The sequence below is a fragment of the Puma concolor genome, chromosome D4, assembly GCF_028749965.1.
Source record: "Puma concolor isolate L17-30 chromosome D4, mPumCon1.1.hap2, whole genome shotgun sequence".
Lineage (NCBI taxonomy): Eukaryota > Metazoa > Chordata > Mammalia > Carnivora > Felidae > Puma > Puma concolor.
The window spans coordinates 9,223,247-9,246,278 of NC_141679.1; the positions used below are offsets into that span (position 1 = coordinate 9,223,247).

The following is a 23,032-nucleotide window of genomic DNA, read 5'->3' on the forward strand; positions in this document are numbered from 1 at the left end:
ATGGGCTGCTGGAGGTCAAAGTCATGCAAGTGTGGGGGCCCTACTAACACTGGATCCCTTGGTGTTTTTTTTTTTTAAGTTGATTTATTTATTTTGAGAGTGAGCAAGAGTTGGGGAGGGGCAGAAAGGGAGAAAGAATTCCAAGGAGGCTCTGCACTGACAGATGCAGGGCTTGAACTCATGAAGTGTGAGAGCATGACCTGAGCTGAAATTAGGAGTGGGATGCTTAACCCACTGAGCTAGCCAGACACCCCTCCCTTGGTGCTTTTAACTCGCAAACTTGTCCAGACAGGGCCTCCAGCAGTTCATTAGTTACACATTAGGGTTTCCTAGGCTGCTTCTGGCCTTTTGTTACAGAGAAGCCAGTGGTGATTCTCCCTATCTGCCACTCTGCTCACTGTTAGAGGCAGTGGTTTGCCCTGTGACTTCGGTTCTGATGCATTCAACAGGAGCTGTTGATTTTCAGTGTGTTCAGCTTCTTTGTTGTTGTGTGAATGGGAGAGAGGACTTCTCGGCTCCTGGCATGCCAGACAAGAAACAAATACTTCTCTCTGGATGATAGTATGTCAATGAATTCTTCCTTTGTACATCCTTCACTTTCTGCATTTTCTACAATGTACGTATATTCCTTTTAAGATAAACAGGAACGGGGAGCCTGGGTGGCTCAGTCGGTTGAGCGTCTAACTTCGGCTCAGGTCATGATCTCGCAGTCTGTGAGTTTGAGTCCCGCTTCGGGCTCTGTGCTAACAGCTTGGAGCCTGGAGCCTGCTTCGGATACTGTGTCTCCCTCTCTCTCTGCCCCTCCCCCACTCGCACTCTGTCTCTGTCAAAAATAAGTAAGTATTAGAAAAAAATTTTTTAAGATGAACAGGAAAACAAATGTTCTTACACTACAGAAAAAAAATTTTATTTAAAAAGAAATTTTTTTAATGCTTTATTTTTGAGACAGAAACAGAGCATGAGCAGGGGAGGAGCAGAGAGAGGGGGAGACACAGAATCTGAAGTGGGGTCCAGGCTCTGAGCTGTCAGCACAGAGCCCGACACAGGGCTTGAACTCACGGACCACAAGATCATGACCTGAGCTGAAGTCGGACACTTAACCGACTGAGCCACCCAGGCACCCCCAGAAAAAAAAAATTTAAATGAGTTTAATCTCTGTTGCCTTGGAAGAAAATAAGGCAAGGTGCAGAGAATAGTATCGTATTTTAAAAAATAATAAAAAAAATAGGAACATCTACACACATACCCCCCACCCTGCTGCTTACTATCAACATTAAAATGACTTTAGGGGCACCTGGGTGGCTCAGTTGGTTGAGCATCTGACGCTTGATTTCAACTCAGGTCATGATCCCATGGTCATGGGATGCAGCCCCATGTTGGGCTCTGTACTGGGTGTGGAGCCTGCTTAAGATTCTCTCTCTCTCTCTCTCTCTCTCTCTCTGCCCCTCTCCCACTCACGTGTGTGTGCGTGTGCGCTCTCTCCCTTTCTAAAAAAAAAGAAAAAAAAAACTTTAAAATTCTATGGTCCTCATTAGCACACTCTTAGTATTCAAGGAGAGTCTTGCCCAAGCAAATAACTATTGTTCATGACGTGAACTTCCTGAAAGACACATTATCTCTTTAACAAAGCACCAAATGTGATCTATGTGCCCTAAGATCCTTTGAATCTCCACTCGAAATCCTTGCTTTACTACTTTTCCCGATCCTGATTTATTGTAGCGTGATCTTTATGCAATTCTAACCAAATCCCCACATTGATGTACCTTAGATCACATTTCAACAAAATCCAACCTTGACCTTCCCTTTCAAACTACCAAAGCTCCATCAAGGTGGCCCTCTCCCTTACCGCACCAGGCGATGAATTCAGCTTGTCTTATTAACAGGTGATGTTGGTGATAGCTGGGGAGCCAGCCTTTGACGGTATATAGGACCCTAGGGGTTTATTGCTGATTCCCTCGTGGGGGTGAATTCTAAATTTTTTGGGCTATTATTTCACTATTTGTGGTGGACACATGTCCATTTTATAGTGAACTTTGATTAAAGCTTTGGGAAGAGAATTTTAAAAATACATCTATTTGGTGGTGGGACTCTGCATTCATTCTCTTTGAAGTTTAGAATCTCACAGTGAGCCTTGCTTTGTAGCATTTCTAGGGTTCACAAAGGCCTCTTTCTTGTGCATAATAAAACCCAGTGTTTATAAACAGGAAACTGGTTTCCCCATACTCTTGACTTAGGTTTTTGTTTTTGTTTTTTGCCTTATTCAATTTAGAAAATCCCTTTGGAAAATCCTTACTGAAAGTGATGCAGAAAACGATACCCTCTTACACAAAGGGCTCGGTCATTTGGAACACGCCCCTTCCACTCTCCATTAAGTCCGATGTCCTAAACCACACCCGTGATGAGGACAGCTCACCTGGGCATACCTCTAGCAGTTCTAGACCTATCCATCATCGTTTGTCATACCGCGCCTCATCATTTTTGATGGTCTCTCCCTAAGTGATTGAAACACTGAGATTCATACACTCGGACAGTATAGAGGAGTAAGGGCAGAAACGGTGCTTTATCTGGCTTGATGTAGCTCTTACTGAATAAAATTCAGGAAGAGATATGGACTTGGCTATTCTTCCAAGATACCTGCACAGGAAGATTGACTGTTACTATCAAATTCTCATGGGAAGTACATTTATTCATAAGGGAAGAACGTGTCTCTATCCTTTTGCTAAGCAGACCAAAAAACATTTCCCCAGGTATTACACGTTATCAGTCTGAATGAGGTTCAAGTCAAGCACAAATGAAGATTGCTTCCTGGTCACATAGAGGACAGGAAAGCTGTGTCAGGGAGACAGGGAGCAAATACTTGGCTTTTTCACTTATTCTCACTTATGTTGATTTTACTAGAATGGCTATCGGGTGATGGATGCGTATGCCTGTACCAATCATGTACATCAAGACCAGGTTCAACATGGCCTCCTATCATCGCCCGGGAGGGAAATAATAGAGATTGAGAAGGTGACGGAGCCAGTGGCGCTTTGTCAGCTGGAACATACATCAGAATCGCCTGGAGGCAGTAGCAGGGTCCGCATCCGCTGGGGTCTAAGGGACAAGGTCCTGGTCCTTGTGGAGTGGCTTGTCACTGAGAAGGAAGAGCCAGGGTAGTAGAGGGGGTCCCAGAGGCAACTTCCAGTGGAGCCAGGGGGTCTAGAGAACTGAGTCAAGACTGATGGGTAAGCCTGGCTGTGTGAGCCAGCGCAGAGCAAACGGGTGTGTGGGGCTCATCAACAAGACCAGTTCCGTATCTCCCTTGCTGGGGTGGGGAGGTAGGGAAGCTGCATGAGACATAGGCCCGGGAGCTAGAGTCTCACTTGCCAATTCAGCTTTGGTGCCCTGGCCACAGCTATTCAGTCTCATGTTTGCATGATCCTCACTTGTAAAAGAGGAATGAGAACTATGCCTTCTTGGGGCACCTGGGTGGCTGAGTCGGTTGAGCATCCGACTTCGGCTCAGGTCATGATCTTGTGGTTCATGAGTTCGAGCCCACTGTCAGGCTCTGCGCTGACAGCTCAGAGCCTGGAACCTGTTTCAGATGGTGTGTGTGTGTGTGTCTCTCTCTCTGCCCTTCCACTCATGCTCTGTCTCTCTCTCTCTCAAAAATAAGTAGACATTAAAAAAAATAAATTGAAAAAAAAAATGCCTTCTTCACAAAGTTCCTATAATTAAATAAACCCATTAAGGGATCCAGTACATTTCTCTACAGTCTTAGCTTCCTTCCTGCATTCCTAGTAAACCACAGACCTTAGAAAGAACTAAGCCCACCTACGGGCTCAGCTACTTGAGCTAAACCGAATGGCGGTCACGATGAGGATAAAAAGTCAGCAGCACCCCAGTGTAGGATGGCTTACCTTTTGCTAATGCGTGCCCACTCTCCCTACCACCTTATCACTGTTCTGTGGACCACCTCTCCTGTCTGCTGAAGTCAGGGAGAACAACACACCGAAGACTGGGGAGTAAGAAAGAGAGAACATTCTTCCACAACAGAAATTCTGAAGCATAAAGGCAGTGGTCTGGATGGCTTCAGAGCAGCAATGCCTCCGAGGCTGAGAAGAGATTCCAATTTGTACATCAAGTATCGGAAACAGAAATGGTAGCAGTGAAATGAGACTCTTCTCTTTGAACTGAAACCAAACCATTCAGTAACAAAATCTAATACAGTTGATTCTTACATGGGAGTCTCCAATCCTACTGCGGCCAGCAAACTCTAAACAAAGAGTAAAAGGAAACTCAACACACGCTGTAATGATCAGACTAACTGGAAAGTCAGACATCAGAGTGGACACTTAGAGGGACAAAGGGGTTTCTCTGGAGGATGCATTTTGTGACGGTCAGATTTCCTTCAGGATTCCAAGTAGGAGCCGTTGGTGATTCTTCACGTTCAGAAAGCAAGAATCGTGGCATTCTCCTTAGGCAGTTCTGATTCATCGACCCATTAGAGAGGAGAGAAACCTTTTCCCTGTCATAATGAGGTCCATAAGAGAGGAAGTTCTGGCATTCTTTGAAAACTTGTGCGAACAAATAAATGCAAGACAATTTGGGGACCGTTGGGGAAATGGGACTGAGATTACCCATGAGATACTAGGAAGCTACTGTTCATTCCCTTGGGAATGGAAGTGGGATTGTGGGAGCCAGGAGATGGCTTGAATCGTTGGGAGATTTGTGCTGAAGTGCTTAGGGGTAAAGTGTCATGATGGCTGGGACTTATTTTCAAAGTGGTTTAATGAAAAAAAAAAAAAAGAGGGACAAAATATTGACTGTTGTTGAATCTTAGCAGGAGAGTATATGGGCGCATGGAATTGGTCTTGTTCTCTTGAACACCTGTGAAATCTTTGAAAAATCAGGAGATGTTAATATATAAGTATTACATACCCTATTACACTGTAAATCTATATTACCATATAGATTATCTGGCTAGTAAACAGAATTTAAAGCACTAGAATAGGGTGAGCAGGGGCTTAGTGTGGCTTGGTCCATGGCACCAGATGTCTCCTGTTGCTTGAGATTAAAGTCCTGAAAGCAATGGGCTCTCCCTTGAGACAAACCTGGTTCATTCCAGGAGACCGGCTTTCTAGGTCTTTCCGCACCCCCCCCCCCCCCCCCCCCCCCCGCAAGCCTTCCGGATTAAGAGACTGCCCAGCCCTCTGCAGGAGACCTTCACTCAGGCACCACGGTTTCAATCCCCTAGAACTCAAAAAACAAGAGGCAGTGTTGGTGGAGCTAAATTGTCTCTTTATTAGGAAAGCACCAACACCACATTCTTGGAAATTACTGGAATTTTATTTGCCTCAGGCTTATGACTCGCAACCAAAGACATTGTGCAAAGAAAGCAAAGATTAAGTACACTTTAGGGAGAAGGAGACGATACACATCAGTAACATAGGAGATCGGGCTGACAAAGGAAGCCATCCAATACACTAGAGAGATTGCAATATTCAATAGCGTTTTCAACAAAACTTTTTTTTGAAATCAAGAGCAAAAAAAAAAAAATTCAGCAATGTTTACAGTAGACATAAATCGTATACAGTTCAAAAAGCATTTTTTTTTTCAGATCATAGAGCATAAAATGGAAAAATGTCTATGCAGGTGAAGTCTAATTACTGTACACTTATCACCTATTAAAGTTGCTTATATGTACCACAGTGTAAACAAACAAAAAAAAACAATACCGAACAAATAAAAACTCTGAAAATTGCCTGATGAAAAATAAAATAACCAGTGGCTTTTAATGGCTTCTCCTGGTTATCAGTGCTACAAAAAGACAAAAAAATCTTCTCATCTGGACAGGTGGTAAAACCAGGCACAATCAAACCGTTACCAAATGAGACCCACCCATAGAAATATACTATCCACCCACATATTTTCCATCAAAAGCTTTGTTTGTTTGTTTTAATCTTTGAATCTTTGAGGCCCATTTGGTCACAATATGTTACAAATATTTGTGTGTGTGTGTGTGTGTGTGTGTGTGTGTGTGTGTTTTTACACCATGATATCATATGTTTGTCTGGCACTATCCTAAAGCTAGTTTATAGATGAAGATGCTATAGAAACAACCCAGGGCCCATAGGACAAATGAACTCACTGGGCAGAAATGAGAGAGGGGACGAAGGAACTCAGTTCTACCGAGGAAAAAAAGGCCCGTACTCCTCACTCATCGTCAGTCCCGCTTGCTTCTGACTGTTCCTAAAAATAAGACAAAATGAAGCAAATGACACCTAAGAAAAAGAAGCAATAAACCATCCCGAGGGCAAGGCAGAAAAGACACGACATTTTGGAAACAGTCAACCCAAGTCTCTTCGTTCTGTGTCAAGATGGCGAGACGCTTGTGAGGAATTCAAGCTAAAAAGGGGAGCCCCCGCTGGGAAATCCCAAAGCAATTCCCACCATCTGTACTACTGTCTTGCTTTCTTTCACTGTGGCGTGAAAAGTTCAAGGCTGATAATTCTTATTTTTAACACTATGGGCTTGGAAAATTCACCAGAGGCAAAAGTACCATACGTTGGATGTCTACTCACGGGGACGTCTTCTAAAGAAAACACAGCATTTTAAATGTATTCGAAAAGCCTGGGCCAAGGGTGAAGGCTGGGTGTGGGGCTGGGGTAAGAATTCTCAAATGTTTTCATCAGACCCAAATGGTGGTGCCCTGCAGCACACGGACCAAAACGTTAAATTCTCTGTCCAGAAGAAGAAAAAAGAGGGGGGCGAGTGATAGCCTGAGGTCTTCTGGAAAGTGAGTAAGTGGAGGGGATTTCCCAAGGCCGGTGGCGGAAGTTTCTGCCAGCAATGCCACTTGCCTCCAGGATTCGGCGACGGTGTTGTGCTGTTTGGGTCTGAATTCAACTTCTGCGGTTTGCTACTATGACCTGGAGGTAAGCACATGGAACCTTGGCCCTGGTTTCTGGGCTATGTTGCAAGTAAGAGAAACCTTAATTATGGATCATATGGGAAGGTAATTCTTTCAGGGCCTGGCTCCATAAGTGCTCCTGAATTTTTCCACCATGAAAAATAACCTGCCATGGAGAAAACTGTGTTGGGAAGTGACGGGAAGATTAAGAAAGGAGGAAAGAAAACACAATTGACTAGTTTTTCATTTTTGGAGACAATGAAAAAGGCCCTAAACACAAAGCCCGCGATTCTTTGTCCTAGATCATGCAGCTTTAGTTCACATCCCTCAATAACAAAATCTCCCCAAGTTTTGGTGTTTCCATTTCTGGAAAATAAAGAGGGTTATGAAAGAGGTAAAGCGGGGAGAGGGCTTCTGGGCCTCAGTCAAAGCCTGGTCCACTTACGTTTTCCTCCTGCTCCTCATCGCTGTCGAAATCACTCACTACGGGCTTGGCTTTTCCTCGATTCGGCCTTTTCTTGCCTTTGCCTTTGTCCCGGCCTTTCTCGTCTTTTTTATTGAGCTTGATTTTCACCTTGACGGATTTTGCTGCAACAAAAACAAAACCACAGTGAGCCATCACGGGAAGTCCTTCTGCAGTTAGTAAAAAAGGGCGCCAAGCTGCAGGTGACAAATCAGAAGGTCGCGGAGTATCCAGAACCCTCTCAATTCAGGCTTGTTCTCCATGGTCCTGTTAGCACCCCCTTCCACTCACAGACTTTTCTTGGTTAGGAGGATAGATTAACATCATCACCCTAAGGAGGCAGCAAGAGGGATGAGGTCTTACAGAAGGCTGGGTTCTTTGGCTGTTCTCTTAACTGGCCAGACAGGGATCTCCCTCAGCAGGATAAACAGAGCTGTCTTCCCTACTCCTGGGGGGGGTTTTCAGGAAAAAGTACAAATAAGTGTAAGGCTTTTAAAAAAATTTTTTTGAAGGCCCGTGTTACTATGGAGATCACTCTAGTTGACTTAAAAAGAAAATTCACATAGTTGAATAATATTAACAGCACAGAAAGGTAGAAAATGCAAAGTTAAATGATTGTATGCTTCCTTTCCCACCATCTCTAGTAATTCCTTATTGTTCTCTTTCTGGTGATTATTTCCAGAAAAAAACAGTTTACATTTTATAATTACATAAAGATGTCAAGCATGCGCACGCACACACACACTTTGTTTTATGCATGCTCAAATGTGACATCTTGCCTGTATTCTCATATATGTGGGACATTTCTATCCATTCATATACATATTGGTCTAAATCTAAGTATTTTTCATTTGTGAGAGAGGGAGGGAGACACAGAATCTGAAGCAGGCTCCAGGCTCCGAGCTATCATCACAGAGCCTGATGCAGGGCTGGAACTCAAAAACCTCAAGATCATGACCTGAGCTAAACTTGGACATTTAACTGACTGAGCTACCCAGGCACACCACCCACCCTCCGCCGCCCACCTAATTCTTTCTAAAGCCTGTAAATGTTCTACTTCAAGGGTGCATGAAAAATTCTTTAACCCTTTAGTGGTGAGTGCTGAAGTTCCCAGGTTTTTTTGTTGTTGTTGTTGTTTTGTTTTCTTTTTCAAATTTAGAATATAAGCAAAGCTGCTGTAAACCTATTTGTTGACAGGTTTGGCAGAACTGAGGAGAGATATGGTGAACATGTATCCACATGGTAAATTTCTACCAGCATTCTACTCAATGAACCTTCAAAAACTGGCATCCCTCTTCCCTTTCAAAGCTATTCTGAGGACAGGAATAAGAACACGAGGGAGGATTCAACGTGCAATAAATACCACAGAGGCAGGTGGGTATTCCAATGTACAAGGAAGATCCGTCCCATGGCACTGGGCCAGGACGGATGTCCGTGGAATACCATGTTTCGGATTCGATGATGAAGTCACTAAGGATGTGTAGCCCTCATTCAAACCAGTTAGACTGGAATTTCATGATTACTGGGTCTCAAGGCACATGGAAATGTATATTGTCATGGAGGGAATTACAGTTCTAGAAAGAAGCTTAGAGATGAGAGTTTTTCTTTTTAAAGTGTATTTAAAGAGTCGGACATTTAACCATGATGAGAATTTTTCAGACTTCCTTTGTGAAGAGGAGGGACCCACCAAAACACTGACACAAATGAAATCTTCCATGCGAGCACAGGGTATCCACAAAGAGGTGATTGGAGCTGTTCCGAACTGTAGTTCCCAAGTATGTTCTCCACCCAACCCGCATGCAGCAAAGGTGGGCAAATGCGAGTACACAAAATAGTATTCTAGTCAAGGCTTCCCTTCCCTGTGCCCAAATGTCTGCTGCATCATGAGCTACCAGGTATGGCCCTGTTGTTGTGTGTGGAGTAATTTAGGAAAAGGAGAAAAGCTGGGGTGCAAAGGCTGACCTATTAATGCATAAGGATGTGAAGCAAGGCCTCTAAAAACCCTCTAAAAAATTTCTAAAATTTTAATGTTTATTTTTGAGAGAGAGAGAGGCAGACGTAGCATCCAAAGCAGGCTCCAAAGCTGTCATCACAGAGCCCAATGTGGGGCTCGAACCCAAGAACCCCGAGATCATGACCTGAGCCAAAGTCGGATGCTTCGCCGACTGAAGCACTTGGGCATGCCGCCTCTAAAAACTTGCTAAACGAAAAGAAGACATGAAATATCTTTATCTACACAGGTGGAGCATTTCCTGACATTTGCAGTACAGAAAATCCATGCAAGGTGTGAAAGGGCAGAAGGCTGGCAGTAAAGGTAAGAAAGTACTTCGTTAAGAAGATAATTTAAATACACCTTGGAGTCGGAGATACTGGAAAGCTACCCGATTTTGTGTGTCAGTGAACATGTTACTTCCAAAAAGCCGTCATGCAAAACTCGACTAAAAGATGGGACCTATCAGGTAAGCACTACAAACAGCATCCTATGGCTTTATGATCCCACTGTTATGTACCCATGAAAACTGTCCTTTATCAGGCAGAATAACAGCCCCTTGGAGATGTCCCCGTCCTAATCCCCAAAATGTTACATTACTTGGCAAAAGGGATTAATGTTGCTAATCAGCTGCCCTTCAGAAGGGGAGATAAGCCTGGATTAACCAGGGGAGCCCTGAGTCCTTAACAGAAGAAGAAGAGGAAGTCCCGAACTTACCTGCTGAGGACACATTGATTCTACAACTATATACAGAACAATTTCTGCAGGAGGAAAAAAAAAAAAAAAACAACGACCCCAAACTAGCTAAGTGACTTCTACACATGAGGCAAATGAGGAAAAAACATCACATCAAGAGGAGAGGCTGAGGCACATTCTCACCATAAACCCCACCCCTGGGTTGGTGCTTCCAGTTCAGGAGGTTAACGCAAAACCTGGAGATGCTCCCTGAGGAGTGAAGGGTTTGAGCCCCACATCGGGCACCCCAAGTTTTAAGACCTGCAGCCGAGAGAGGAGTTCCTAAGACATCTAACTTGGAAAACTAACGAGTCTCACATCCAAGAACCCCCACAAGGCTGTAGTGAGCTGCAAAATGGGGTGTCTTGGCCCAGGACCCAGTACAGGGGCAGTGACTGAGAGGCACCCAGACTTTAAGTGAAAAAGGCTTACTTGTTTTATTAAAAGCTCAGCCTGAGTGGCGGGTGCCTCATCTGACGCACTTCTATAAAGGCCTGCTGGGGTGCTCCCCGGGGTGGAGGCATCATGCACTTTCCCTCTACCTCACCAGTGTATCTCCTGGACAGGAGCTGGTACCCTCCTCTGGTACCCAATGTTGGCAGCTACCCCCACCCCCACCCCAGGGCAAAGCAAAAGGCAAGAGTCCAAGAACCCCAATCTTTTAGTGAAAGAGACCTATTAACTTGGTTTCACAGATGCGGTGTGAGGGGAAAATCTTCTAATGAAACATACCTCTATCTAAAGACAGGCAGGAATCCTTTTGCAAGACGTAGCAGGGCAGGCCTTACCTCTGAGCTCTTCCTCTGCCACACTCCAGAGAGAGCCAGGAGATCCCAAAGGGCCATTTCTACATGTAGGGCCATGGTTTTTATGTCTGCCAGCCCCGGGACATCTGGCTCTGGTGGCCCGCAGCTTATGCTTATGTCCCAGCAGCACTGTAGATGTTGGCTCACTTTAAAAGTATCTAAGCAGCCTGAACCGCCATGCTCACGCAGATCCTCCCCTTTCAGACCATGACTGGTTCTTGGCACAACCTTAACCACTGGGAGCCACTGAAAATAAAACAGGCTGCTCAGAGTATCACAAAGGTGTGAGAGACCACCAAGAGGTAGAGCAGGGTTGAGTAAGTTTCGTCTTCAACAAGCGGTTAACCTTTTAAGACCAAGAGAAGCCATGGTTTAACGAGTGCATCAAAACCAACACAGACTCCAGGGAGGTGAAGAGACAGAGGTATAATGTTCTCAATGAAAGAGGAAGGTACACATTTAGGTGTATCACTTAGCTCTATTTTCTTAGGGGCTTTTTCTGGTTAGGAGTTTAAAATAATGGCCATAAAAGTGCACACAGAACTGGGTAGGAGAATGGATTAACACAGGACTTCCACAAGGAGACAGAAAATAGAAACAAGTACCCAGTAAGAATCAGAGCTGGGCCGCCCAGGTGGCTCAGTCGGTTCAGCATCCAACTCTTCATTTCAGCTCAGGTCATGATCTCATGGTTCGTGAGATCAAGCCCCAAGCTGGGCTCCATCCTGGGCACGGAGCCTGCTTAACCTTCTCTCTCCTTCTGCCCCTCCCCTGCTCACTGTCTCTAAATAAACAAAGTCCCAGAGCTTACGAATGCAGTAGCTGAGCTGAAAACTTCATGAGGAGAGATCCACAGAAGAAGGAATAAAACAGAACTGGACCAGCTGGACAAGTACAAGGGAAACCCCAGAAGACGATCAGATTTTTCAGCAGAAACTTTCTATGCCAGAAGGGAGTAACAGATATATGCAAAGTGCTCAAAGAAAAAAAAAAAAAAAAAAAAGGCCAACCAAGAACATTCTACCTGGCAAATTTATCATTCAGAACTGGAGAGAAAAATGTTTTGCAGACAAGCAAAAGCTAAAGTTCATCAACCTCAAGAAGTGTAAGAGGGACTTTTCCAGCTAAAAACAAAGGGTGCAAGTTAGGAGCAACTCCTATGAAAAAACAGTAGTGAACGGATCACTTGTAAAGTTAATATGAAGGCTGAAGACAAAGGTAGTAAAAATAACTATAACTACAATAATTAGTGGAGATACGTAAGTATGTACACAAAATAAAGAGATGTAGCATGTGACTTTAAAAACCTAAAACGTGGAGGGGGTGGGGACAATAAAACTGTAGAGCTTTAGAATATGTTAAAACCTAAGTTGTTATCAACTTAAAATGGACTGAATAAATATAAACTGTTGTATGTAAGCCTCCTGGTAACACAAAGCTAAAACCTCCAGTAAATACACAAAAAATAAAGAAGTCTAAGGATACCACTAACCCCAGTCATGCAACCACAGAGGAAGGAGCAAAAGAAGAAAGGAACCATAAAAATTCCAGCAAGCAATGAACAAAACGGCAGTGAGCACACAGCTATTATTAATTGCTTAAAATACAAATGGGCTACATATGCCAGTCCAAATAGGCTGAATGAGTGGATAAGAAAAAGCAAGACCTGCCTAGAAGATACTCACTTGAGATCTGAAGACACACAGACTGAAAGGGAAGTGAATGGAAAATCAATATATTCCACACAAATCGAAACCTGTAGCAACAAAAGTTATATCAGACAAAACAGACTTTAAAACAAAGACTGTACTAAGGGAAAAGGAGAGGCTTTACATCATGATAAAAAAGGTCAATCCAAGAAGCAGATATAATATTGATAAATATTTATGTACCCAACATAGGAACACCTAAGTACATGAAGCAAATATTAGAGGATATAAAGAAAGAAAATGTCAGCAATATAATGAAAGTAGAGGAGTGTATCATCTCACTTAAATCAGTTGATGGATTGAAATGACACATGAGATCAGGTGAAATTCATACATGTAGAGAGAACATTCCAACCAAACACTGCAGAAGATACATTCTTCCCAAAGGCACATACAACATTATCCAGTACCGAAAACATGGTGGGCCACAGAACAATTGTCAATACATGTAAGAAGAATGAAATCGTGTAAAGCTTTTTTTTTTTTTTTTTTTTTACTACAGTATGAAACTGGAAATCACTCACAAGAAGGAAATTGGAAAAAAAAAATACACAGATACCACACAACATCCTACTCAACAACCAATGGGTCAACAAAGAAATCAAAAAGTAAGTGAAAGTCTCTTGCACGAATGCAAATGGAAACAGTAGTCCTAAGTCTGTGTATGCAACAAAACCAGAGAAGTTCATAGCAATACAAGCCTACCTCAAGAAACAAAAATCCCAAATAAACTATTGATTTTACATCTATAAGAACTAGAAAAAGAAAGCCCAAAGTTAATGGAAGAAAGGAAATAATACGAATCAGAGAGGAAATAAATGCAATTGAGACTAAAAAAACAATAGAAAACATTAATGAACTAGAAGTTTGAAATGGTAACTAAAATTAATAAACCTCTAGCCAAGACTCATTAAGAGAAAAAGAGGGCTTAAAATCAGAAACACAAAGCATAATCAGTGACTACCATGAACGATTATATGCCAACAAATTGGAAAATAGAAAAACATAGATCAATTTCTAGAAACTACCTTCTAAGAAGCCTCAGTTACGAAGAAATAAAAAAATCTGAATACAGCAAATACAATAAAATTGAATCAGTAATTTAAAAAACCATAAAACAGGGGCGCCTGGGTGGCTCAGTCAGTTAAGCAGCCGACTTCTGCTCAGGTCATGATCTCGCGGTCCATGAGTTCAAGCCCCGCGTCGGACTCTGTGCTGACAGCTCAGAGCCTGGAGCCTGTTTCAGATTCTGTGTCTTCCTCTCTCTGACCCTCCCCCGTTCATGCTCTGTCTCTCTCTGTCTCAAAAATAAATAAAATGTTAAAAAAAATTAAAACAAAACCATAAAACAAAATCTAGACCCAGAAAGCTTCACAGGTGAATTCTACCAAACAATTAACAGTTATAACCTATCCTTTCTCCACTTATTCCAGCAACTGAAGACGGAATGCTTTCAAACTCATTTTACAAGGCCAGCATTAATTACCCTGATACCAAAAGGTCAATATACATGAAGGACACTGATGCAAAAATTCTCAGCCAAATACTAGCAAACTGAATTCAACAATGCATGAAAAGATCACATGCCACAATCAGGTAGGATCTACTCGAGGGAGGCTTCAAATCCACAAAACAATGTAATATGCCCTATTAACAAAATGAAGGATAAAAATCCCATCTCAATAAGATACCAAAAACACACCTGACAAAATTCAACAGCCAGTTCTGGTAAAGATTCTTGACAAAGTAGGTATGGAGGGAACATAGCTCAACATAAAAGACACCATATACAAAAAACCCGCAGCTAACAACATACTCAGTGGTGAAACACTGAGAGCTCTTCCCCTAAGAGGAGGAAAAAGACTACGACGCCTACTCTTGCCACTTTTATTCAAGGTAGTAGTGGAAGTCCTGGCCAGGGCAGGTATTGAAGAAAAAGAAATAGAAGGTGTCCACGTTGGAAAGGGAAAAAGTAAAACTGTCACTACGGACAGAGGACACGATACTAAATACAGAAAAGGCTAAACACTCCACCAAAACACTATTAGAATGTGTGGAATTTTACGAAACAAAATGGATGAACCTATGGGAAAGGAAAAAAGAGAGGGAAGCAAACCATAATATACAGAACAAACGGAGGGTTGATGGAGGGACGTGGGTGGGGGGTGGGCTAAATGGGTGACAAGTATTAAGAAGGGCACTGATTATGATGAACACTGTGTGTTCTACGTGACTGATGAATCACTAAAGTCTACTCCTGAAACCAATATTACACTACACGCTAACTAGAATTTAAATAAAAGTTTGAAAACAACAAAACCCCGCTACTGGAACAAAAAAATGAATTTGGCAATGTAGTAGGATACAAAATGAACATACAGAAATCATTTGTGTTTCTATATACTAATAGCTATCAGAGAAATTTGGGAAACAACACTCCTTCCAAATGCATCAAAAAAATGAAATACCTAGGGGTGAATTTAACCAAAGAGATGAAAGACTTGAACTCTGCAAATTGTAGGATGGTGATGAAGGAAACTAAAGATGTCACAAATAATGGAAAGATAGATCAAGCTCAGTCGGTTAAATGTCCAACTGTGGCTCAGGTCATGATCTCACGGTTTGTGGGTTTGAGCCCTACGCCTGGCTCTGTGCTGACAGCTCGGAGCCTGGAGCCTGCTTCGGATTCTGTGTCTCCCTCTCTGTCTCCCCCTGCCTCTCTCAAAAATAATGAACTTAAGAAGACTGAAATATCAAAGCATCTTTTCTGACCACAGTGGTATGAAAAGAGAAATCAATTATTCACATGTGGAGCTTAAACAATGGTAGTGAACAGCCCATGGGTCAACAAAGAACTCAAAGGAGAAATTAAAAAATAACTTGAGACAAATGAAAATAAAAACACAGCATACCAAAACTCCTGCAGCAGAAGCAGTTCTTAGAGGGACGTTCATGACAATGAATGAAGCATCAAGAAAGAAGAAAAATCTCAACCTACTTTTACAGCTCAAGCAACTAGAAAAAGAACAAACAAGTCCAAAGTTAGTAGAAAGGAGATAATAAAGATCAGAGCAGAAATAAATAGAGGGTAAAAAGGCAATAGAAAATAACATTGAAACTAAAAGCTGGTTCCTTGTAAATAAACAAAATGGACAAATCTTTAGCCACACTCACTAAGAAAAAAAAGAGGTGTCAGAATCAAAGACAAGTTACAGCTGATATCACTGAAATACAAAGGATCACAAGAGACCATTGTGAACAATTATATGCCAACAAATTTGGCAACCTAGAAGAAATGGATAAATTCCTAGAAATATAAAACCTATCAAGACCAAATCATTAAAAGATAAGAAAATATGAACAGATCTATTATTAGTAAGGAGATCAAATCAGTAATCAAACACCTCACAACTAATAGAAGTCTGGGTCCAGACAGCTTCACTGGTGAATTCTACCAAACATTCAAAGAAGAATGAATACCAATCCTCTCAAACTCTTCCAAAACAAAGAAGAAAAAACACTTCCAAACTCATTTTCTGAGTCCATTACCCGGATACCAAAACCAGACCAGGATGCCATAAGGAAAGAATTTTATAGGCCACTATCTGTGATGAATATAGATGCAAAAATCCTCAACAAAATATTAGCAGTACAAGTTCAACAATACATTAAAAAGGATTCTACCCCACACTCAAGAGGCATTTATTCTAGGCATGTAATGATAGTTCAAATCACAAATCAATAAACATGATATACCACCTTAACAAAACAAAGGATAAAAGTCACGATCATCTCAATAGATGTAGAAAAATTATCTGAAAAAAACGCAACATCCACTTATGATAGAAACTCTTGACAAAGTGCATATCGAAGGAACAAACGTCAACATAATAAAGGCTATATATAAGCCCACAGCTAATACACTCAAATGGAGAAAAGCTGGAAGCTTTTCCTGTAAGATCAGAAACAAAAACAAGGACGCCCACTCTTGCCACTTTTATTCAACACAGTACCCGAAGTCCTATCCAGAGCAGTTAGGCAAGAAAAAGAAAAGGCACCCAAGTTGGAAAGAAAGAATTGAAACTATCACTAATTGCAGAAGATAATGTATATAGAAAACGCTAAAGACTTCAAATATGTTTGAGCTAATCAAAGAATTAAATGGAAGGATACAAAATCAATATACCAAAATCTTTTGTATTTCTAAACACTAGTGATGAGCTTTCAGAAAGAAATTAAAACTATTCCATTTACAGTTGCCTTGGGAAAAAAAAAAAAATTCCTAGGAACAAATTTAACCGAGGAGGTGAAAGACACGTAAACTGAAAACTATCCAATATTAATGAAACAAGTGGAAAAATATTTGTGCTATCAACTGGAATAACACTGTTAAGATGCCCATACTACCCAAAGCAACCTGTAGATTCAATGCGATGTATAAAATTCCAATGGAATTTTTCACAGAAATAGAACAAACATCCCACTAAAATTTGTGTGATGCCTCAAACAATCCAGAGTAGCCCAAGCAATCTTGAGGAAACAAACAAAGCTGGAGGTATCCCACTCCTTGATTTCAAACTATATTACAGAGCTAAAGCAATCAAAACAGTATGGTATTGACATTAAAAACAGACATATAGATCAATGGAACAGCATACAGAGCCCAGAAGTGAAGCACACACACGGTCACTTTACAACACAGGAGCCAAGAAGGTACAACAGTGAAGGGCCAGTCTCTTCAGTAACGGTGTTGGGAAAACCAGACAACCACATGCAGATAAATGAAACGGGATCACTATCTTACACCATACAAATATCACATAACAAGAATTACCTCAATGAAGATAAAAGACTTGAAAGCATAAGACCTGAAACCATCAAACTCCTGGAAGAAAACACAGGCAGGAAGCTCCTTGACATTTGTCTTGACTTTATGGTGTTAGGTCTGAGAACTCATTGCCAACAAAAGCAAAAATAAACACGTGTGTCTACATCAGATGAAAAAGCTTCTGCACAGCAAAAGAAACTATCCGCAAAATGAAAAAGGGGCCTAGTGAATGGGAGAAAGTGTGTGCAAATCTTATGCCTTCAGGAGTTCATATTCAGAATATGAAAGATCTACAACTCAATAGCAAAGCAATCCAATTAAAAAAATGGGTAAATAATTTGAACAGACATTTTCCCAAAGACATATACAGATGGCCAAGAAGTACACGAAGAGGTGCTCAATATCACTCATCACCAAGGAAATGTGGATCAAAACCACAAAGACCCATCACCTCACACCTCTTAAAAGGGCCGCTATCCCAAAGACCAGAAGTAAAAAGCATTGGCGAGGATGCAGAGAAAAGGGGACCCTCGTACCCTGTTGGTAAGAATATAAATTTGTGTAGTCACTATGGAAAACTGTATAGCGGTTCCTCACAAACTAAAAACAGACCTTATTATTTGGCAATCCCACCTGTGGAGTTTACATGAAGAAAATGACACTAAATCGAAAAGATGTGTGAACCCCCATGTTCATTGTGGCATGACTCATAGTCAGGATTTGAAATAACCTAAGTGTCCACCGATGGGTGAATAAAGGAAATGTGTGTGTGTGTGTGTGTAGTGAACTATTATTCAGCCATAAAAATTTTTCCATTTGTCACAACATGAATGGACCCAGAGGGCATTCTAAGTAAAATAAGGAAGATAAATACTCTGTGATCTTACTTAAATGTAAATTCCTAAAAAGAAAACCAAAACACTCCCCGAGGCTGGCTGCCAGAGGTAGGGGCTGGAGGGTGACTGAAAGGGGTTGAAAGGTACAACTTCCAGGTTTGAAACAAGTTAAGTCAGGAGTATAGAATGGTGACTGTAATTGATAATACTATGTATGTGACATTTGCTAAGAAAGTAGATCTTGTATGTTCTCAGCAAAAGAAAACATTTGTAACTATTTGTGGTGATGGATCTATTTTTTTTTTTTAAGTTTTTAAAATTTGAGAAACAGAGAAAGCAAGTCGGGGAGGGGCAGAGAGGAAGGGAGACAGAGAATCCCAAGCAGAGTCCGTGCTGTCAGCTCGAAGCCTGGTGCAGGGCTCGAACCCATGAACAGGGACATCATGACCTGAGCTGAAACCAATAGCTGGAAGCTTAACCGACTGAGCCACCCAGGCGCCCCTGTGGTGATGGATATTAACCAGACTTAGTGTGGTGATCGTTTTACAATATATACAAATATGGAATCCTTACATTGTACACCTGAAACTAACATGTCATTATATCTCAGTTAAACAAAAAAGTACAAGAGGAGGCAGAAAAGACGTCGAAAAGACACAGCATGAGAAGGATGCACATGGAATGGGTTCTGGCCTCCAGTGAGGAACGCGGCCCATGAACACCCTGATTTCGGTCCAGAGAGACCCACAGCACACTGTGACCTCTAGAATTGTGAGGTCCTAATTACGCGTTGTGTTAAGCCACTCCATTTTGGTGATTTGTAAAAGCAGCCATAGAAAGATAATACATCAAGTCTCCAGAGAGCTCTGAGAACCTCAACAGAGGAGGCTAAGAGGGCAGATATTTGAAAACAGATTAGAAATGTGGCTCTAAAATCGGGAAAGATCTAGCTCGGGTAAGTTACGTAGACCTACATCATCAAACACTGGGATCTCAGAACTGGGGAATAACCACACGCAATTGAAAAATGTAAAATGACCAGGAGGCAGAATCACTGAAGAGAATGTCGTGGGGACACAGGGATGTGGGTGTGGGGACACAACGCTGGCAAAGACTAGGCATGAATCAGAGGTTTGAAGAATGTTTGCAGTGATTTTTGGGTAAAAACGTTCAGGACAGTGTTATTTAGAAGTGATATCGATATATTTTGTTCGCCTCATTAATGAATGTTAATGGATACTGCTGTTATTAAGACACTCACTGCTACCGGGAAATGTTCATAATACAGAAGAATTATGCTACAAAACAGTGTGCTGTGCTTTTCTAAAGAAAATATATGGAGAAAAAAAACCTCAAAGGCCCATTCTCCAAATGTTAAATGTATATGGGGTAGCGGTATTACACATTTTCCTTTCTTAAAAAAATATTTTCCAAGTTGTCTGTACTAAGTTTGTAATGAAGAACAAATCTAATAAAAAAAACACAAAACTTCTGAAGTATACCTGTACTGTTTTACACAGAAGACTGTATATGGCGGAGATTAATTACTTGGAGAGGAGGAGGTAGGGGTGAGAACATACTTAGGTAATCAATTTAGACTTTTGAAGTCACCTGGGAGGAAGCTTCCACAAAAGAGGTATTTGCCTTGGGTGCAAAATTTCTGAGTGGATAAAGAAGATGTGATACACACACACAGGAATATTACTCAGCCATAAAAAAATAAATGTCATTTGCCATGACATGGATGGAGCTAGAGAGTATTAGGCTAAATTAGGTCAGAGAAAGACAAATACCATATGATGTCATTCATATGCGGAATTTAAGAAACAAACACAAAAATAAAACAGGCAAAGGAAAAAGACAAACCAAGAAACAGACTCTTAACTACAGAGAACAAACTGATCCCCCAGAGGGGATGTGGTGGGGGGGGCGGGCAGCAGATAGGGAAATAGATGATGGGGATTAAAGCACACACTTATCATGGAGAGGACTGAAAAAGGTAGAGAATTATTGAATCCCTGTATTGTACACCTGAAACTCACAGAACACTGTATGTTAACTTTTCTGGAGTTAAATTTCAAAACTTAAAACAATTTCTGAAGGCACTGAAACTAAGTAATTGAGATAAACATACTAATGCAGTGTTTGAAATACTTGAGGCTAATGCCAAAAAAATCCATGATGAACAAAATATCAAAATTTTAAAGGCAGATCAGTACTGGATCCATGACGGATAAAATGGACCCCATTTCCAACTCACTTTGACAATTATTTTCTAAGACCAGGATTCTCACAGTGTGTTCCTGAGCCCCCACAGCATCAGGATTTCCCAGGAAAGTGTCAGAAATGCTCTCTCTTGAGCCCAACACACAGGTTACAGAATCAGAAACTCGAGGGGGAGCGGGGATGCCTAGAAATCAACGCTCCATCAGTCCTTCCGGGCTAGGGAGCCTCTGTGTTCCATAATAGACAGGTGTCATTAACAGCTATGTTGGTAGAAAATGTGTATTACACTGATTTTCCAAGACAACATTCAGCGAGTGTTTGCTACGAGCCTGGCTATATGCTAGGCTCTCTGCATGCATTGGGGATGTTTCTCATACCTCGGTTTTGTAGGGAAGAACACTGACCTTGATCAGGGTTAAGTACACTGCCTGAGGTTGCCCAGCAAGGACACAAGAGACCACAGAATGGCGGACTCGAACATCTGTTTTGTTAGCATCTGTGGAAATGTCTCTGCAGGTGGCAAGAGGCACAAAAATGGAAGAAACACATGCCTGGGCTTACCCTCTGACTCGGACTCCTCTTCATCTTCCTCCTCCTCCTCCTCGTTGCTGTCGTCCTCACTCTCTTCCTCTTTGGCAATTTTCTGCCGAGCGCTCTTAAACACAGACTGTAAGACGATCGAGTCTTCATAGATCTAAAGGGTCACAGGGGCACCGGTTACAAACACAAGCTGAGGACTCAGTATCACAGCCACAGTCTCTTCGTCAAGGCACACACCCGCTTCGCTGTACGTGACTCCTATTAGAAACATCAGTGTTAGCTTTTATGCCTGCGGGAAACCCAACAGGAAAACGCTGAACTCTACTATAGACACACATATTCTTACGGAAAAAGAGTCCACTTGTGGTTGAAATTGTGTGCGTACGTGTGCATACATACTTAGGGAAGGGTAGACTTGCGTAAGATATCCTCACAACTGTGGCAACACAGAACACTTACAAAACTTCCATTTGTTCCTTGAAGTGTTTTGTCGAATGCTGTGGTAACACAACCTTGTCTAGAATGCAGATCCCCTAACAAAATGGAGGAAGTTGTTCTTTATTATTGGCTTATCCGTACTGGCCATGACTATTCCAATCAATACCTCACTTTCAGTGTATGCACAGACCTGAGCACAGCCCTGTGCAGTAGTTGCTGAGATCTGAAGCTCAAACATGGTCCTTTTACTCCAAAAATGAAAAATTCAAGTACCATACGATCCAGCAATCCCACCTCTGGGTATATGTCCAGAAGAATTGAGAGCAAAGTCTTAAAGAGAGATTTGTACTCACATGTTTACAGCACCTTTATTCGTAACAGCCAGGAGGTGGAAACAAGTCAGGTGTCCATCAGTGGATTGACGGACAAATAAAATGCAGTACAGAAGGAAAATGGGGTATTATTCAGCATTAAGACGGAAGGAAATCCTTTCATATGCTCAAACCTGGATGAGCCTTGAGAACATAGCCCTGAGTGAAATAAGCCAGTCTGAAAAGGACAAATACCGTCTGATTCACTTATATGACACATCTAAAGTAGTCAAATTTGTAGCAACACAAAGTTGAACAGTGGTTCCCAGGGACAGGGGAGCGGTCAATGGGGTGGTGTTTCACGGGTAGGGGGTTTCAGCTTCACCAAAGAGTTCTGGAAATCTGTTGCACAACAATGAGAACATCCTTAACACTACTGAACTGCACACTTAAAAATGGTGAAAACGATACATTTTAGGTGTTTTGCCAAATTAAAAAAAAATACGGAAGCCAATGGCCTTGGACTCTAGATCTAGAACATAAGCCTTTTTGTGAGAAGCCAAACACTCATTAAGGTGACTGGGAGAGCCACAGTGAGCCCCAGAGGTAGTACAAGGGAAGAAATGATGGGGAGAGGCTCTAAGGTGGGGCCACTGGGGCAGAATTTGCCAGAAATCAGAATGCAGCTAGATATGTACAGGTGAGGAGGATTCCATCAGGGCTGAGAAGGGGGGGGGGGCTATTTAGGGAAAGACAGCAAGTGAGAAAGGTGGGGAGGCAAGAATATGATACACGTGGGATTGCACCAAGCAAGGTCAATTTCCTAGTGGTGACGGTGGACTGCTTATACAAGATGTTGCGGTCTTGTGACCACATAAAGGGCACACGGGCTCTCCCTGTCCTATTTCTTACGGCAGCACGTGCATCCGGGTGTGTGTTCATGGGGCAGGTGTGACTGGACCACGAACTAACTACTTAGCCTGAAAAACAGCAGAGACAGAGGCTATAGTGTGAGGGTAGGGTACGACTTTGGAAAGCAGCCTATGGAGATTCAATTCCTTCTAGAATCTAATCGCACATGGTGGGAAGTAGATGGGCAGGAAAAGGAGCTGGTGAGAGAGTGAGCCACATGTTTCCAGGATGGACGGAGAAGGAAGCCAGCCAAGAGACCATTTAGGACTTTAGTTCACGTGTGAGACAGGGCAGCTGTGGCACCAGAGGGGGACCGCAGGACTCGGAGGCACAGCACCACACTGCC

The 23,032-nt window shown here is 42.1% G+C and overlaps 1 protein-coding gene across 6 annotated transcripts in view; it reads right to left on the reverse strand.

Annotated features, from left to right (window-relative positions):
* Nucleotides 1-5,259: 5,259 nt before the first annotated feature.
* Nucleotides 5,260-23,032, reverse strand: part of SMARCA2 (SWI/SNF related BAF chromatin remodeling complex subunit ATPase 2) — a 180,528-nt gene continuing 162,755 nt past the window's right edge. For all 6 annotated transcript variants that reach the window (XM_086684935.1, XM_086684940.1, XM_086684938.1 and 3 more), the window contains 3 exons: nt 21,047-21,179; nt 7,338-7,480; nt 5,260-6,231 (listed from right to left, as the gene is read on the reverse strand). In XM_086684935.1, coding sequence (XP_086541061.1) covers nt 6,196-6,231; nt 7,338-7,480; nt 21,047-21,179 — 312 coding nt within the window. In that variant the 3' untranslated portion in view covers nt 5,260-6,195. The remainder of the gene's footprint in view (nt 6,232-7,337; nt 7,481-21,046; nt 21,180-23,032) is intronic.